Genomic DNA, 14,955 nt, shown 5'->3' on the forward strand with positions numbered 1-14,955 from the left:
GGCGGCCGCCGAGCGCGCCCGGCCGGCGGGCGCGGCGGCTCGGCCATCGCTTGCTCTGGCCTGGCGCGCGGCGCTCGGCCGTGGATTTAGCGCCGCTGGGGACGTGGGAGGCGGCGGGCCCCGCCCCCGCCCCCGCCCTCGCCCCCGCCCCCGCCCCCGCCCCCGCCCGGCGGCGGCGGCCCAGCGCGGCAGTCGGCGCTGCGAGCCGAGCGGCGCGGAGGGCGCGACCCGCGGGGCCGGGGCGCGGGACCGCGCGCTGTCCTCGGGGCTCGGCTGCGCGCGCGCCGCGCCGCGCCGCGCCGCGCCGGGCGGGGCTCGGGCCGCCCCGCGGGCCCCTCGGCGCGAGGAGTCGGGGGCCGCCGGCCGCCGGCCGCGGCGCCGGGACCATGGCGCTGCGCGCCCGGGCGCTGTACGACTTCAGGTCGGAGAACCCGGGCGAGATCTCGCTGCGGGAGCACGAGGTGCTGAGCCTGTGCAGCGAGCAGGACATCGAGGGCTGGCTCGAGGGGGTCAACAGCCGCGGCGACCGCGGCCTCTTCCCGGCCTCGTACGTGCAGGTGATCCGCGCCCCCGAGCCCGGCCCCGCGGGCGACGGCGGCCCCGGAGCCCCGGCTCGCTACGCCAACGTCCCGCCCGGCGGCTTCGAGCCCCTGCCCGCCGCGCCGCCCGCCTCCACCTTCCAGCCGCCGGCCGCGGGCTTCGCGTACGGCGGGGGCGCCCTGCAGCCGCCCGCCCAGCAGCCCTTCGGCGGCGGCTACCAGGCCAGCCAGGGCAGCGACGACGACTGGGACGACGAGTGGGACGACAGCTCCACCGTGGCGGACGAGCCGGGCGCGCTGGGCAGCGGCGCCTACCCGGACCTCGACGGCTCGGCGGCCGCCGGCGGCGCGGCCGGCCGCTACCGCCTGTCCACGCGCTCGGACCTGTCGCTGGGCGCGCGCGGCGGCGCGGCGGCCCCGCAGCACCCGCCGTCGGGCGCCAAGAGCTCGGCCACCGTGAGCCGCAACCTCAACCGCTTCTCCACCTTCGTCAAGTCGGGCGGCGAGGCCTTCGTGCTGGGCGAGGCGTCGGGCTTCGTGAAGGATGGGGACAAGCTGTGCGTGGTGCTGGGGCCCTACGGCCCCGAGTGGCAGGAGAACCCGTACCCCTTCCAGTGCACCATCGACGACCCGACCAAGCAGACCAAGTTCAAGGGCATGAAGAGCTACATCTCCTACAAGCTGGTGCCCACGCACACGCAGGTGCCGGTGCACCGGCGCTACAAGCACTTCGACTGGCTGTACGCGCGCCTGGCCGAGAAGTTCCCCGTCATCTCGGTGCCCCACCTGCCCGAGAAGCAGGCCACCGGCCGCTTCGAGGAGGACTTCATCTCCAAGCGCAGGAAGGGGCTCATCTGGTGGATGAACCACATGGCCAGCCACCCGGTGCTGGCGCAGTGCGACGTCTTCCAGCACTTCCTGACCTGCCCCAGCAGCACGGACGAGAAGGCCTGGAAGCAGGGCAAGAGGAAGGCCGAGAAGGACGAGATGGTGGGCGCCAACTTCTTCCTGACGCTGAGCACGCCCCCCGCCGCGGCCCTGGACCTGCAGGAAGTGGAGAGCAAGATCGACGGCTTCAAGTGCTTCACCAAGAAGATGGATGACAGCGCGCTGCAGCTCAACCACACGGCCAACGAGTTCGCGCGCAAGCAGGTGACGGGCTTCAAGAAGGAGTACCAGAAGGTGGGCCAGTCCTTCCGCGGCCTCAGCCAGGCCTTCGAGCTGGACCAGCAGGCCTTCTCGGCCGGCCTGAACCAGGCCATCGCCTTCACCGGAGATGCCTACGACGCCATCGGCGAGCTCTTTGCCGAGCAGCCCAGGCAGGACCTGGACCCCGTCATGGACCTGTTAGCGCTCTATCAGGGGCACCTGGCCAACTTCCCTGACATCATTCACGTTCAGAAAGGTAAAAAGCCTGGCAGATGGTGATGGATCTGGAATGTGTTGTTGAGGCTGGAAGGGATGATTTGGACGGAAGTACCGTCGCCTGTTTCAGACCTAGTGACCTACAGGTTGGGAATCAAGCAGGGATGTGGACAGCTGGCCTGTCCCATCCCCCCCCCCCCCCCCCCCCCGAGCGCATGATCGATTGTGGGCAGGTAGCTGCCTCCCTAAAGTATTTTCAGACAGGGAGCGGGTACTTGCTCTTCAGGGAGAGTTCTGAGAGTACTTCTTAGGACAGTGCTATCATTTTAGAGTTTGAATAGTCGGGTAATGAGCTTCTGGGATCTGTAATCTTGGGCCTAGGGTAGAATTAGAAGAGGACCCAAACCGAGTCAGGCATCCATTTGAACACTGCGGGGTCCCTTAGTGATGGGTTTCAGGAGGCATGGAAATAATGGGGAAGGATGGATGTATATCTGCAAGTAAAGGTAAGTCCCACGTCTCCCTTCCACATGTCTCAATTCCTGGTTTGGAAGAGGAATCAGAATCAATTCTCTGAGGTTCGAGCAATTTAAGAACGCCCCGCGTAGGCTTCTTGCTTGTAACCTTCGAAGAATGAGGTAAAAGGCTCACTCTAATTTCGGGAAGTTTTAAGAAAATTAAACCTCTTTCAGCTCAGTCATTTTGAGTTTGGGGTCCGTTAACTGAATTTAAAGAGTATGATTTAGGAAAATGATGTAGGGAAACTACAAAGAATGCACAGAATCTGAATATCACGTCTGAGGGCAGTGCTTCTGGCATTCCGGTGAATTCGCTGCCCAGCTGTCAAAGCTTATCTCATATTAGGTGTTAGTATCCCTAACTTTTGTTAAAGCACAAAAATTTGCAGGTCTCCCCCCCCCCCCCCCAGCCGGAAAATAAATTACAACGGTAAAGCCTGGAGTGAGAGAATCCGGACATGTCTGAGTTAGGGAGGTGGTGGTGCCTGTGAACGTCTCCTGTTCAGTGGCGGGAGGAGGGAGGCGATGTGGAGGGAGTTACCTAATCTAACTTCCTATTATAGTGGAAACCTCTTGGGCTCTTGAGGTTTGGCCTTCAGTAAGGAGGTGCTCACTGCCTTTGCAGGTGGGCCAGTCCAATTATGAACAACCCTGATGTCTGACATACTCTTCCTTGCGTTGAACTAAAATTTGCCTGTCTCGATTGTTTTTCTGTTCCCTGATACCACACAGAATAAGTCTATTCCTTGTCCACATGTTAGCCCTTCACACTTTAGGAGACAGCTCTCTTGCTTCCTTACCTTCCGTCTGCTGTGCTCCTCCCCTGTCCAGGTGTGTGACTAGTCTTTCTCACTCACCAAGGGGGGGGTGTGTGTCTTTCCACATCCTGCTGGCCCTACTAAAATGCAGTATCTTGAAGCACCTACGGTACTAATTTTGGTAGAGAAAAGTAACTTTCTTGGCAATTTACATTTTGCCAAATGGAGTCTGAGATTGAATTAGCTATTTGAGCAACCATATTGAACCTGTATCTACATTCTTTAGGCCTTTTTGTGTAAAAATTGCTGCAACTCCTTGACTTTTTGGCTGGTGGGACTGACTCTTTGAGTCTTTATGCAAGATCTTGTATTTAAATGCCATTGTTTTATAGCAACCTGGACCCATGCCGCCTTTTTACATATGTTTTGAGTTTATGCAAATTGTTGGTGAATAGTTGAAAGGGTGGAGACAGGTACAGACATCTGCAGGCAGACCCAGGTGACTGGCTGCTACAGGGTGGCAGCAGTTCATTCACTGACTTTACTGTTACTCTGATCACACACAGCCTTGTCAAGTGTCCTGCTGTTGAAACTGTTTATTAGAAAAGGTATGATCTTTGTTCTAAGGTCTATTTTGAGTTTACAGCAGTAGTTTTTGTAGTTTATTAAACTGTGTAGTTTCCTTTTTTTTTTTTTTTTTAATCCTAGAACTAAAATTGTATTCTATTTCTTGGGATTTGAAAAACTTCATTAAAACCAGTACCATTGGGCACCTGAGTGACTCAGTGGTTGAGTGCCTGCCTTCGGCTCAGGTCATGATCCCGGAGTTCTGGGATCGAGTCCCACATTGGGCTCTCTGCAGGAAGCCTGTTTCTCTCCTCGCCTGTGTCTCTGCCTCTCTCTCTCTCTCTCTCTCTCTCTTGTGTGTCTCTCATGAATGAATAAATAAATAAATAAAATCGTAAAGAAAAAAAACAGTACCATTTTACGTTGTTTAGACAGATTGAAGGGCACTAAACAATCTTTAAGAAGAGTTCAGAGAGAAAATCAGTTGATACTGAGTATAGTTTGTTTCTGCTGTAACCTTGGTGTATAATGTACAGGGAGTGTGTGTCCCTAGATGACACGTCTTTAGAACGTACTGCCACTTAAAGCTGTAGTGTACAATGCATAAGACTAAAAGCATTTGCTTACTGCCAGTTTTTATCAAGGATGCTAATGTTGGCGATTTTTAGGAATACAGATGAGACAAATATAAGTTATGCTAAAGCTTATTAAATCTGTTCTGGATCTTCAGAATGTGTGGTTGCAAAAAGCAGCTTCCCCCCCTTCCCCCCCCCCCCCAACTTAACTACACAGTTGCTATTGGAATGAATCTTTTTTAGTCTGAGCACTTGGGGATTTTGTTGACAGGTTGTTTTTTTCTCTCAGGTCTCAAACCGTAATCACATCAAAGAATTTACTGTGGCTTTTGAGAGGACAACAAAAAGAAGAAAAAAATGATAACCATCTTTAAGCAGCCTAAACTATCTTTTGTTTAAGTACTTGGTTCAAAGTTTATATTTCAACTTAGAAATGTCAAAATTCAAAATAATTTCTACCCTTAAGTTTTCATTGTTGACAGGAAGAGAAAAGCAGTTTCAGTACTTCCACATTTTACATGTTCTAATCATATGTTAGGTCCACATTCAGATGAGAAAGAAATGATTAGAAAGTGCTTTTTAATTACTAACACAATTAAGGGGAGGTAATTAAGTATGTGTGTGTGTGTGTGTGTGTGTGTGTGTGTCCCTCTCCCCTTAATTCCCAGGCGAAAGGACAGGACCATTATTAGTCTCTGAGCTTTTTTCTTATCCAGGAGACTGCTGTGGTCAGCTTTCCTAGCGTTCTAAACCTGTGCTGTTCAGTGCTGTATCTGTGAGACACATATGACTAAATTTAATTAAAATAAAATAATTCGGTTCCTTGATCACACTAGCTGTATTTCATGTGCTTTGTAGCCAGTGGCTACCACGTTGGACGACGGATACAGAACAGACCCTTTCATCACTGAAGGTTCTCTTGGACCACGCTGTGCTGCCATGGTTTAACTGTCAATCCTTGCAGAGTTCTCCAGCAGTTGCTAACCTTTGCACAGACTCTCAAGGTGGTTTTCTTTTCACTTGGTCATCTCATGGCACCCCCTCCTTTCCACACAAGCTTAAGTAATACAGACTGGGAGGGGCAGCGGCCCTGCCAGCCCCCTCTCTGCAGAACTTCCCAGGCACTCAACCAGTGAGTAATATTCTGTGGTGTGAGGATGCTCATCTGCTTTGCATCCCGCCTTCATTGTTCATTCAGAAAAGACAACTGGCTTCAGAATGGACATCTGAGACTGTGAGGAAACCAGCTCCAGAACGAGGGTGGGAAACTCAAATACTCTTAAATGTGGTCAGCTGGCATTTTTCTGACTATACTTAGTACTAAAACCATTGTTTAAACTTGATAATGGTTTTAGCGTAAGTACTTTCTGTAGAAGCAAGGAAAGCCAGCCATATGGTTTCCTTAGCTAAAAGAGAATTCTAGAATTCGAATTTTTTCGACTCCTGGAGTCTTAGATGAATAGAGCTATTTTGGTTAATGGAGTCCAGCGTAGGAAGAAGGCAGTCTGCTGTAGTCCGAAGTATAGGAGGTGGGAATTCAGAAGGTGTTTGAATTTTATTCATACTTCGCTCTATCTTAACAGGATTCTCTTAAATTCTTTGTTCATAGGCGGCTCATTGATTCCTGACTAGTCACATGTCTGTCACTGCTGAGCTTTGTAATGCTGTGGTCTGATTTTCTTTCTTTTTTTTTTTTTTGGAATGGTTGCATTTTATCTCCTCCCATTTATCATCCCTGCCTGTAGTATGCATTAAGAATGCTGATGTTGGTCAGCTTGGGGTACATAGAATCTGTTTCACTATCAGTTTCTTAGCTTATTCGGGTCTGTTTCCAAAGATGATTAATCTCTAATATTTAATAAAGCTTAATCTGTATGGCAGTGAGTTGTTGTGGTTTAAAAGCTTTAGGCTTATCTCCTGGGGTAACAGTGAAAGGGAAGGACTGTAAATGTTGGTTTCATCTTTATTTAGGAATGAGGACTAGATAGCAGGAAGCAGTCACTTAAAAGGAAATTTCTTTATTTTTGAGAAAAGGTATAGGTCATGTAGAAGTGATTTGTGGATAAAATATAGTGTGACTCTGTGAAGCAGGATGACAGAACTAGATAAACAGGCAGCCCTGTTTTCTGTACTCTTTAATATGCAGGGTTTCCACATTGCCCTCGGTAAATGTTCCAGATGGAGCCTTCTTTTCAACAAAACATAGCCCCGGGACCTCAGGAATGGTACACCAGTCGTGGGCCTGTCAGTTCTGCGGGGTAGAGTTTCACCATTGTGCGTCCTTTCACCATGGGTAGGGTCCGTCTTATATCCCTCAGACATTAATTAAAGATAGCCAGAGTCCTGGCAGGGCAGCCACGGTAAATGCTGGGCCACAGTTAGCCCTTCCCTGTCTGCTCCCCATTCTGTGGCTAAAAATAGACCTGAGAGGGTGGTGCCAGGAATACAGAGAAAAGGTCTAATAAGCGGGCTGTTTACAAACTCATCTTTATTTTGAAACTTCTGGTCTAGAATTGAGGTCATTCATTTTTTGTTTTGTTTGTTTTGTTTTAGCTCCATCTTAATTGAACACATTTCTCCTCTCCCCTGCATCCGACTCCAGCTGTTTTTTAAGGAGGTTCAATTCTAGCCATAACCTTTGTCCCTATCTGTATTTTCTTAATAAAAATGAGGTTACCTTTGTTGGTTTTGAAGTAGATGACTGAGTTCTTTGGTTACAGTGTCGGTGTGACCGGCCACAGTCAGTCTTGGCCATGAAGCTCAGTGGGGATACTGCTCATAGCATCCTGCCTTTGGTTTCCCAGACTTCTTTTTTCAGCCATGAATCCTTGAAATCACACTGGGGAATCCTGGCCTGTTAGGCTGATCACAACAGAATCAAAAGGAGGCTGGTATCTGCGCCCCCATTCATGTTCTTCAGATAAGTCTTGGCTTATTTGGACTCCCCTTCTTATTGGGAAATGTCATCTGCACAGATTCCTGTTTGGTCATCTCAGGATTTCCAAACAGTAAGGCAAAACCCAAACAATGAAGAAATTCTGTGAGAAGGTGTCAATTCCCTTATAAACATGACAGTTCCTTTAAGTTATGTTCTTTTTCCTCAGGCTGAATAAAAATTTATTGCTGTGTTGTCTCAAAGTATTTTAAGATCAAAGTTTAATATGAAGTTTGATTTAATTTGCCATCTATTTGTGAAATTTTGTGATACCACAAGTTAAATGATTATTGCAAATAAAATGGCACAGTAATGCTTAGCTCTTGTTTAGAACACTGTATTCAGAGGACCTGTACCATTTGTCACCCTTCACTTACAGAGCACAGGCTAGATTCATGTCTGGAGGAGGGATGGGCAGGACTCTGATCCTCACTGAGTTCTTTGACTGCTGGCAGAGAAGCCCTGTGCCAGGTTGCTGAGAGCCGTCCCCAGCCTACACAGAGGAGATAGGGCTGGCTGAGTCTGACAAGGGAGCTTAGTTAACCCTACAAACAAAGGGGGGTGGTTCATGATAAGCCAAGAGCTCCATCCTCAGAATCTCTTCACTGTGGGCCAGTGTGGAATCTGGGAACCATTGTGTGGGTGTGAGGGGAGCTTTGGACAAGTTCTTTTAATCTCTGTAAGTCTGTTTTCTCGTTGGAGAAAAAGTAGGAATGCTTCCTCATGAGGTTATCATGAGGATTAATGTTACTGGTCTCAGTAGTTACTCACTAAATGCTTAATTTTCAAAAGTAGAAAGGTACTTTTAAAATAAACACTCTTCTTTAAAAGATAATTCTAGTAATCTTATCCTCTGTCTTGGTAGCCTACTGCCACCAGAATTATCGGCAAAAGTATAAAAACCCAATAAGTCACTGGTATGGCAGTTAAATATTGTATTTTAACATGGCTGGCCTGTACTGCACACCAAAAGAATGTTAACAGAAATAAATGCCAGTGTTATGTAGAGTCATTGGTATGCTGTTCACATTAAAGGGTTTGTGTAAATTGTCTCCTGTCAGTTAGCTACTCCCTTCCTCTAAATTCTTTGTATTCTTACACAAATCACTTTAATGTTTCTGAGCTTCAGTTCCCTCATCTGTAAATAAGAGACTCATGACCTCCTAGATATCGTTTGTTGACTTTTTTTTTTTTTAAATAGCAACATCCATCATTGAAAATAAAATACTTAGGAAAGTATAGGATGAACATTTAGACCTTGTTTCAGGCTAGTTTCAATAGCATTCTATTAGCTTATGTGATTTTGTAATCTGAGAGCATGAAAATCCTTTATCAGTTGATGTTGGTAGCTGGCAAGTTGATGTGCATTTATGAACTTTTGGTTCAGATCAAACGTACATTGAGGGCTTACCCTACCAGGTGCTGTGAGCATTAAAGTGATGACTACCTGGCCTCCTGCCTGCTGGTGAGAGCTCCCAGATACTCGGAAGCTGAGGTGTGGCGGCCAGCTGGAGAAATTCTCTCTGGCGATGTCATTAGTAGAGCCACCAAAGGAGAGAAATTGTGATGGATTTTCCCTCCTACAAAGTGTGCTTCACTTTGAATTCTAAGTAATATCTTCTCTTCAAAAGTAGAAACAGCCTTGTATTGTTGATTTTGTAGTTGTCGCTTAATTAAACTTTAGTGTGAATGAGTGTTACTTGTCATTTTTACTTTACTCCTTTTTTTTTTAGAATTCTTTATCTTTCACTTACGTGAATGGATTTTATTCTTCTCATGAAGACGTTTTATGTATTATTTGGCAGGTAGGGAGACGGCAGTTAGGGAGGGGAGCCAAGATCATTAGATTTATTCAAAGGATCCTCTGAGAGATAAATCTGATTTTATTCAACAAATATGTGAGTGCCCATCATAGATCAGGTTGTATCAGTGGTCAAAACAAAGATCATCACCCTTGTGGATCTTACATTCTATCAGGGTAGAGACACAACAAAAAACAAAACAAACACAGTAAGTACGTTATAACAAATGTGGTGGGGGAAAATGTAAAAGTGGAGCAGGGCAAGTGGGCATGGGGAAGCAGAATGAAGTATGGAAAAGGATGATCAACGTGTGTCTCATTGAGCAGATGAGATTTAAGTGGAAGCCTGGAGAAGGTAAGGGGGTTAGCCAAGTAGGTATCTGGGGAGGGGGAGCTTTCAGGCAGAAGATGTAGCTAGAGCAGAGGTGTTAAGGTGTGTATGTGCTGCTAGGCAGTAGAAGGCCAGGTGATTGGAGCTAAGAGAATCTCGGTAGGAGATGAGGTCTTGGAAGGTCCATTTAGTAGGGCTTTGTAGGTCATTGTTAGGACCTAGAGTAAATATCCTTGGCAGGTGGGAGCCATGACAGGATTTTGAGCCAAGGAATGACATCCACCTGGACCTTTTAACAGACCTACTCCAGTTGCTGTGTAGACGATGGAATGGAGAGGAGGTAAGGTGTTAAAGGTAGAAGCAGAGGGCCAGTAGGAAACTACCTCAATAATCCAGATGAGAGACCATGGAAGTGCAGGCCAGAGTGGGGACAATGATGAGATGGTGAGGAGGAATCCTGGTCTGGATATATTATAAAGGTAGAGTCATCAGGTTTTTCTAAGGGATCAGACGGGGTATGTTAGAGGAAGAGGAGTCATCAAGGGGGACTCTGCAGTTTTTGGCCTGAACAACAATAAGAATGAAATGAGGAAGGCTGTGAGGTGGGACAGAGGTGGGATTAGGAATCCGGACTTGAGTTTCATCCTTTTAAATTGATGGGCTCCTACATTCTGTTGACATCTCCCCAACCAACACATGCACTGACAGTTAAGCCCTTAGATCTAGTTCCCTCCTCAGAGTTTTCTACTTGGAACCCAGTCTTTTCCAAGTAGTCATGGCTGATACAGTGCTCACTAGTATGCCAAACACTATACATTGTTCGGTTTTTGGGTAGTGTGTGAGGATCATGTTTTTACATTCCTGTAGTATGTAGCTCCACTGTTTTGTACATGTATAGTAAATGCTTAAGGAATGCTTGTTGAATGAGAAAAGTAGGTACTCAGTACTTGACTTTGAAATAGATGTTTTCTATTATAAAGTGTGTTTTTTTTTATTCATATGATGATGGATACCAGAGTTTATAAAAAGAGTATGGGAAATAAAGATAGGATCTGGGTATATTTTATAGGTAAAGTCATTAATTAACATGAAAGTGATTTAAAAGTCTTAAACATCTATGAAGTGGAAGTTTAAAAATGCTTTATTTTGTGTGCCAGAAAAAGTAATGTTATGCACCTCATGATTTCAGTTTGTATTGATTCTTGATGTTTAAATTTGCATATATATACTTTTTCCTTGGTTGGTCAGGTTTCATTATGATACTTTTCTTGGAGTCCCTTTTGCTTAATTCCAAGCACAAGATCTAGAGAGAGTACATTTCACTTTCTTGAATGACTTGGGTACACAAAGCACTAAGCTTAGGTGTTGAACAGTAGGTGCCTGCCCTCATGGAAGGTTCTGTTCTATAATGGAAATAGGATGTCTGTACAGAGAATTGGGAGATAGGTTGATTTCATTTAGTACCTGTGGTAAGAGTACATGGGAGTCCAGAGGATGAAGCGTCATCCACAACTGTGTGAGGGGCTTGAATGGGTAGCATTTGTTTTTTTCCTGTGAAAACTGCTCATATTTTGACTTTCAGAGGAAGATAGTATGTTCTTGATCTTGGAAATGCTTTAGGATAAGCATATAAGAGCTGATGTGCTGCATGCTCAATGCTCAGGTCAACAAGGCCCACTGAAAAGTGAGTAGCTGTCACGGTACAGTGTGACACATGCAGTCATGGGCATGTACCATGGTGTGAAATAGGACAGAGAAGGGGGTAATCAACTATGGGGAAAGGATAGAGTTCAGGGGTGGCTTCTCCCAGTCTTACTCTGAGAAGATTTTTGAAAAGAAATTGGGGGATCCCTGGGTGGCGCAGCGGTTTGGCGCTTGCCTTTGGCCCGGGGTGCGATCCTAGAGACCCGGGATCGAGTCCCACGTCGGGCTCCCGGTGCATGGAGCCTGCTTCTCCCTTTGCCTGTGTCTCTGGCTCTCTCTCTCTCTCACTGTGTGACTATCATAAATAAAATAAAAAAAATTAAAAAAAAAAGAAATTGGAAGTTTGCTTAGCAGGCAGAATGGGGAAAGGCATTCTGGGCAGAGGGAATCAATCCTCTACAAAAATCAGGGATTAAATCCTGGCTGCCTCTCAGATTCATCCCCAGAGTGGTTACAGCTGTAAATTGGGCCTCACCCTAGATCTAATCAGAATGTTAGGGATGTGTGACCTATACATTGGTGTTCTTTAAAGAACTCCTTATGGGATTTTGATGTGCCACTGGGTTTACAGCTGCTGCTGGAGGGGATGGGGGGGACCATCATGGAAGATCAAACAGTATTGACATGATCTGGCCTGCACTTTAGATGAACAGGTCCTAGTGACAGGTGTAAAGGGTGGCTTAGGGTGAGGTGAGATAGGAGGCTCTTACAGTGATTCAGGCAAGACATGGTGAAATCCTAAACTAAGGCAGTATCTGTGGGGTTGGGGAGCAGGAGACAGAAAGGGTGTTTGCCTATAGGCGTGAGGTAAGGGACAGGGAAGAGAAGAAAATGACCAGCAGGCTGGAGACTGGAGCTACTCACAGAGATACTGGGAGATGGAGCAGGAGTCTGCACTACAGCCTGTAGGCCAAACCCACCTATGTCCCTGTTTATAGCACTTGGTAAAGCACTAAGAGTGCCTTCTACATTTCTAAGTTCCATTTTTTTAATGGGTATAAAAGCCTTGATTTTGCCTTGACATGTAAAACTTCAAATATTTACTCTCAGACCCCTAAGGAGAATGTTTACCCTTGACCGGGAGGTCAGGCAGGTTTGGGAGCTGGAGTATGAGTAGTAATTGCCATTGCTGCCACTTTTGAGCCCTTACTGTGTGAGTAGCAGTGTTGTGGGGAATTACATAGGCTGTGTCTGATTCCATTTAAAAGCAGGTATGAAGCCATGCCCTCCACAGCCGGGTGGAGTGGAGTTCCCACCAGCTTCACTGTATAACCAGTTGCAGTTCCAGTTTCCTTGTGTGTAACGTGGAGTAATCATTTTGCATGCCAAATGCTTCTAAGCATTAATTATTAGCTATTGTATTAGGTTCCTAGGGCGATCCTTCCATCCCTTTTCCAGCCTCTGCTGGTTGCCAGCCATCATTGCTGTGCCTTGGCCTGGGGACTTGCCACTCCAGTCTCTGCCTCCACTTTCATTCACTTCACATTCTCCCTGAATGCCCATCACTTTGTCTCTTCTTTTAAGGACACTAGTCATTCTGAATTTAGGGCCTACCCTAATGCAGTATGACCTCACCTAAACCTATTATATGTGAAGACTATCTCTAATTAAAGTCACAGGCACAGGCTGCAGGTGGATGTGAATTTTGGGGGGGGGGGTACTCTTCAGCCGGTATAGTTATTAACTTCCCCAGAGGGATATTATCCCCATGTGATACCTTTGAAAACTGAAGCTAAGGGAAGTTAAGTGAATTTCAGGATTGCACAGCTAATAGAAGAGCCAGAATTTGAGTTCATTTTTTGCCTTTTTTTTTTTAATTTTAAATATGATAGTCACATAGAGAGAGGGAGAGAGAGGCAGAGACATAGGCAGAGGGAGAAGCAGGCTCCATGCTCTGGGAGCTTGATGTGGGATTCGATTCCGGGTCTCCAGGATCACGCCCTGGGCCAAAGGCAGGCACTAAACCTCTGAGCCACCCAGGGATCCCCATTTTTTGCCTTGATTTAAAACCAGTGGGGATCCCTGGGTGGCTCAGAGGTTTAGTGCCTGCCTTTGGCCCAGGGCGCGATCCTGGAGACCCAGGATCAAATCCCACATCGGACTCCCGGTGCATGGAGCCTGCTTCTCCCTCTGCCTGTGTCTCTGCCTCTCTCTCTCTTTCTGTGTGACTATCATAAAACAAACAAACAAACAAACAAAAAACGGTGTTCTTTATGCTGCAATAACTAGCATGCTTGCTAGAAAATTTGTTATTCTGTAGACAGGCAACAATATTCAAGGTTTGAAACTGAAGTGACATCTGAATCTTTTTTTTTTTAAGATTTTACTTATTTATTCATGAAAGACACACACAGAGAGAGAGAGAGAGAGAGAGAGAGAAGCAGAGACACAGGCAGAGGGAGAAGCAGGCTCCATGCAGGGAGCCCGACGTGGGACTCAATCCCCAGTCTCTAGGATCACACCCTGGGCGAAGGCGGCGCTAAACCGCTGAGCCATTCGGGCTGTGGGTGGCTTAAATACGTTATAAAAATAACATATTTTGAGGTTTATCATGTGCCAGGCATGATGCTTCATGTTTATATTTATTCTTTTCATCTAAACTATAGGAGATTTTGAGGTAAATACTGTCATTATCACCATTTTGCAGATAGGTGAGCTACAGAAATTTAACTGCAAGCTCTTGGAGGTATCCCTCGCTAACGTACAGCCAGGCCCCAGGGCCGGGGCTTCTGGAAGCTCCTCCTGTTGGCTGAGTGCAGAGATGAAAGGGCTGTTGGAGTAGACCAGGTCGACCAGGCATGAGGGTGGCTTTGGAAAATAAGCAGGTGAACTTGAGATACCTGCCAAGTAGAGTGGCCAGACTTGGTGAGGAGTGGCTCTCCAGAGAAGTCTAGAGTTACCTTCTAGGTTTTAAATTTGGTGACAGAAAATAATGATGCCAGGAAGAGAAATAGGCAGGTTAAGAAGAGGAGCAGGATTACAAGGAAAGATAAGGAACAGGGCTGAAGGGAGTCTTAGAAATCCTGTTTTCTGGGCCATTAATGTGTTTAGTTATATTGACATTTGTGAAAATCACAAAAGCTATCTGTTGTCTGCAGTGAGACATCTTTAAGTAAAAATGAGTGTCAGTGTGGGTCCTCTGTAAATTTTCATGTTTTATGACTCGTGTTTCAGATCTTTTTAAAAATGATCTATTTTTAAGTGCTTTGTTTTGTTTTTAGATGGTTATTTATGGTCTAGTTCAAGGAAGCCCAGATGCAGCAGGAGTAAAGACTCATTACCGCTGAAAACCTGGTCCCTGCCAGCATGAGGAAGCAGGAAAACCCCATGGGTCAGAGGTGTTCTTAAGTTTGAAACAGCTGATTTAGGAATGTTCCCAGAGATCATAAAGTGCTGTGAAGTGCTAGTTGTCAACTGAAGCGAGAGGCTGAGCTGAAATAAAAACAAAGGTATTTATTTGGGGTCTCAGGATTACAATTCCATGAACACAGATTTGGACAGCAGCCCAAATAGTGCCTCCCAGGGAACAAAATCAAGGATTTTTAAATCAAAAGGGAATGCTTGTATATGTTGCTTACAAAGAATTTTGATTGGTGTTGGTGGCAGAAAACTAAAAGCTGGGCTGAATATAATTGGTTACTAAGACAGTCACCTAAGCAGTCTCACTGTAGCAAGCTATATAGGTGTTTGGGCTGAGTCCTTGGAACACTGGTCTCTTGGCCCAGGTTACAAGTTCTTGGCTCCGTGCAGTGAGGACATAAAGACATACAGAAGGCTCATGTCCTTTGTGGCCTCCCAGCTCCACTTTTAAAACCCCTAGACAGAAGTGACCCAATTTAATTTCACCTTTCACACAGTCCTG

At 46.7% G+C, this 14,955-nt stretch overlaps 1 protein-coding gene across 1 annotated transcript in view; it reads left to right on the forward strand.

Annotated features, from left to right (window-relative positions):
• Positions 1–311: 311 nt before the first annotated feature.
• The window catches only part of SNX18 (sorting nexin 18), a 29,419-nt gene continuing 14,775 nt past the window's right edge, over positions 312–14,955 (forward strand). The window contains exon 1 of the mRNA XM_055325644.1: positions 312–1,944. Within this exon, the coding sequence (XP_055181619.1) occupies positions 387–1,944 (1,558 nt within the window). The 5' untranslated portion in view covers positions 312–386. The remainder of the gene's footprint in view (positions 1,945–14,955) is intronic.

The sequence above is a fragment of the Nyctereutes procyonoides genome, unplaced genomic scaffold, assembly GCF_905146905.1.
Source record: "Nyctereutes procyonoides isolate TBG_1078 unplaced genomic scaffold, NYPRO_anot_genome, whole genome shotgun sequence".
In the NCBI taxonomy this organism is placed as follows: domain Eukaryota; kingdom Metazoa; phylum Chordata; class Mammalia; order Carnivora; family Canidae; genus Nyctereutes; species Nyctereutes procyonoides.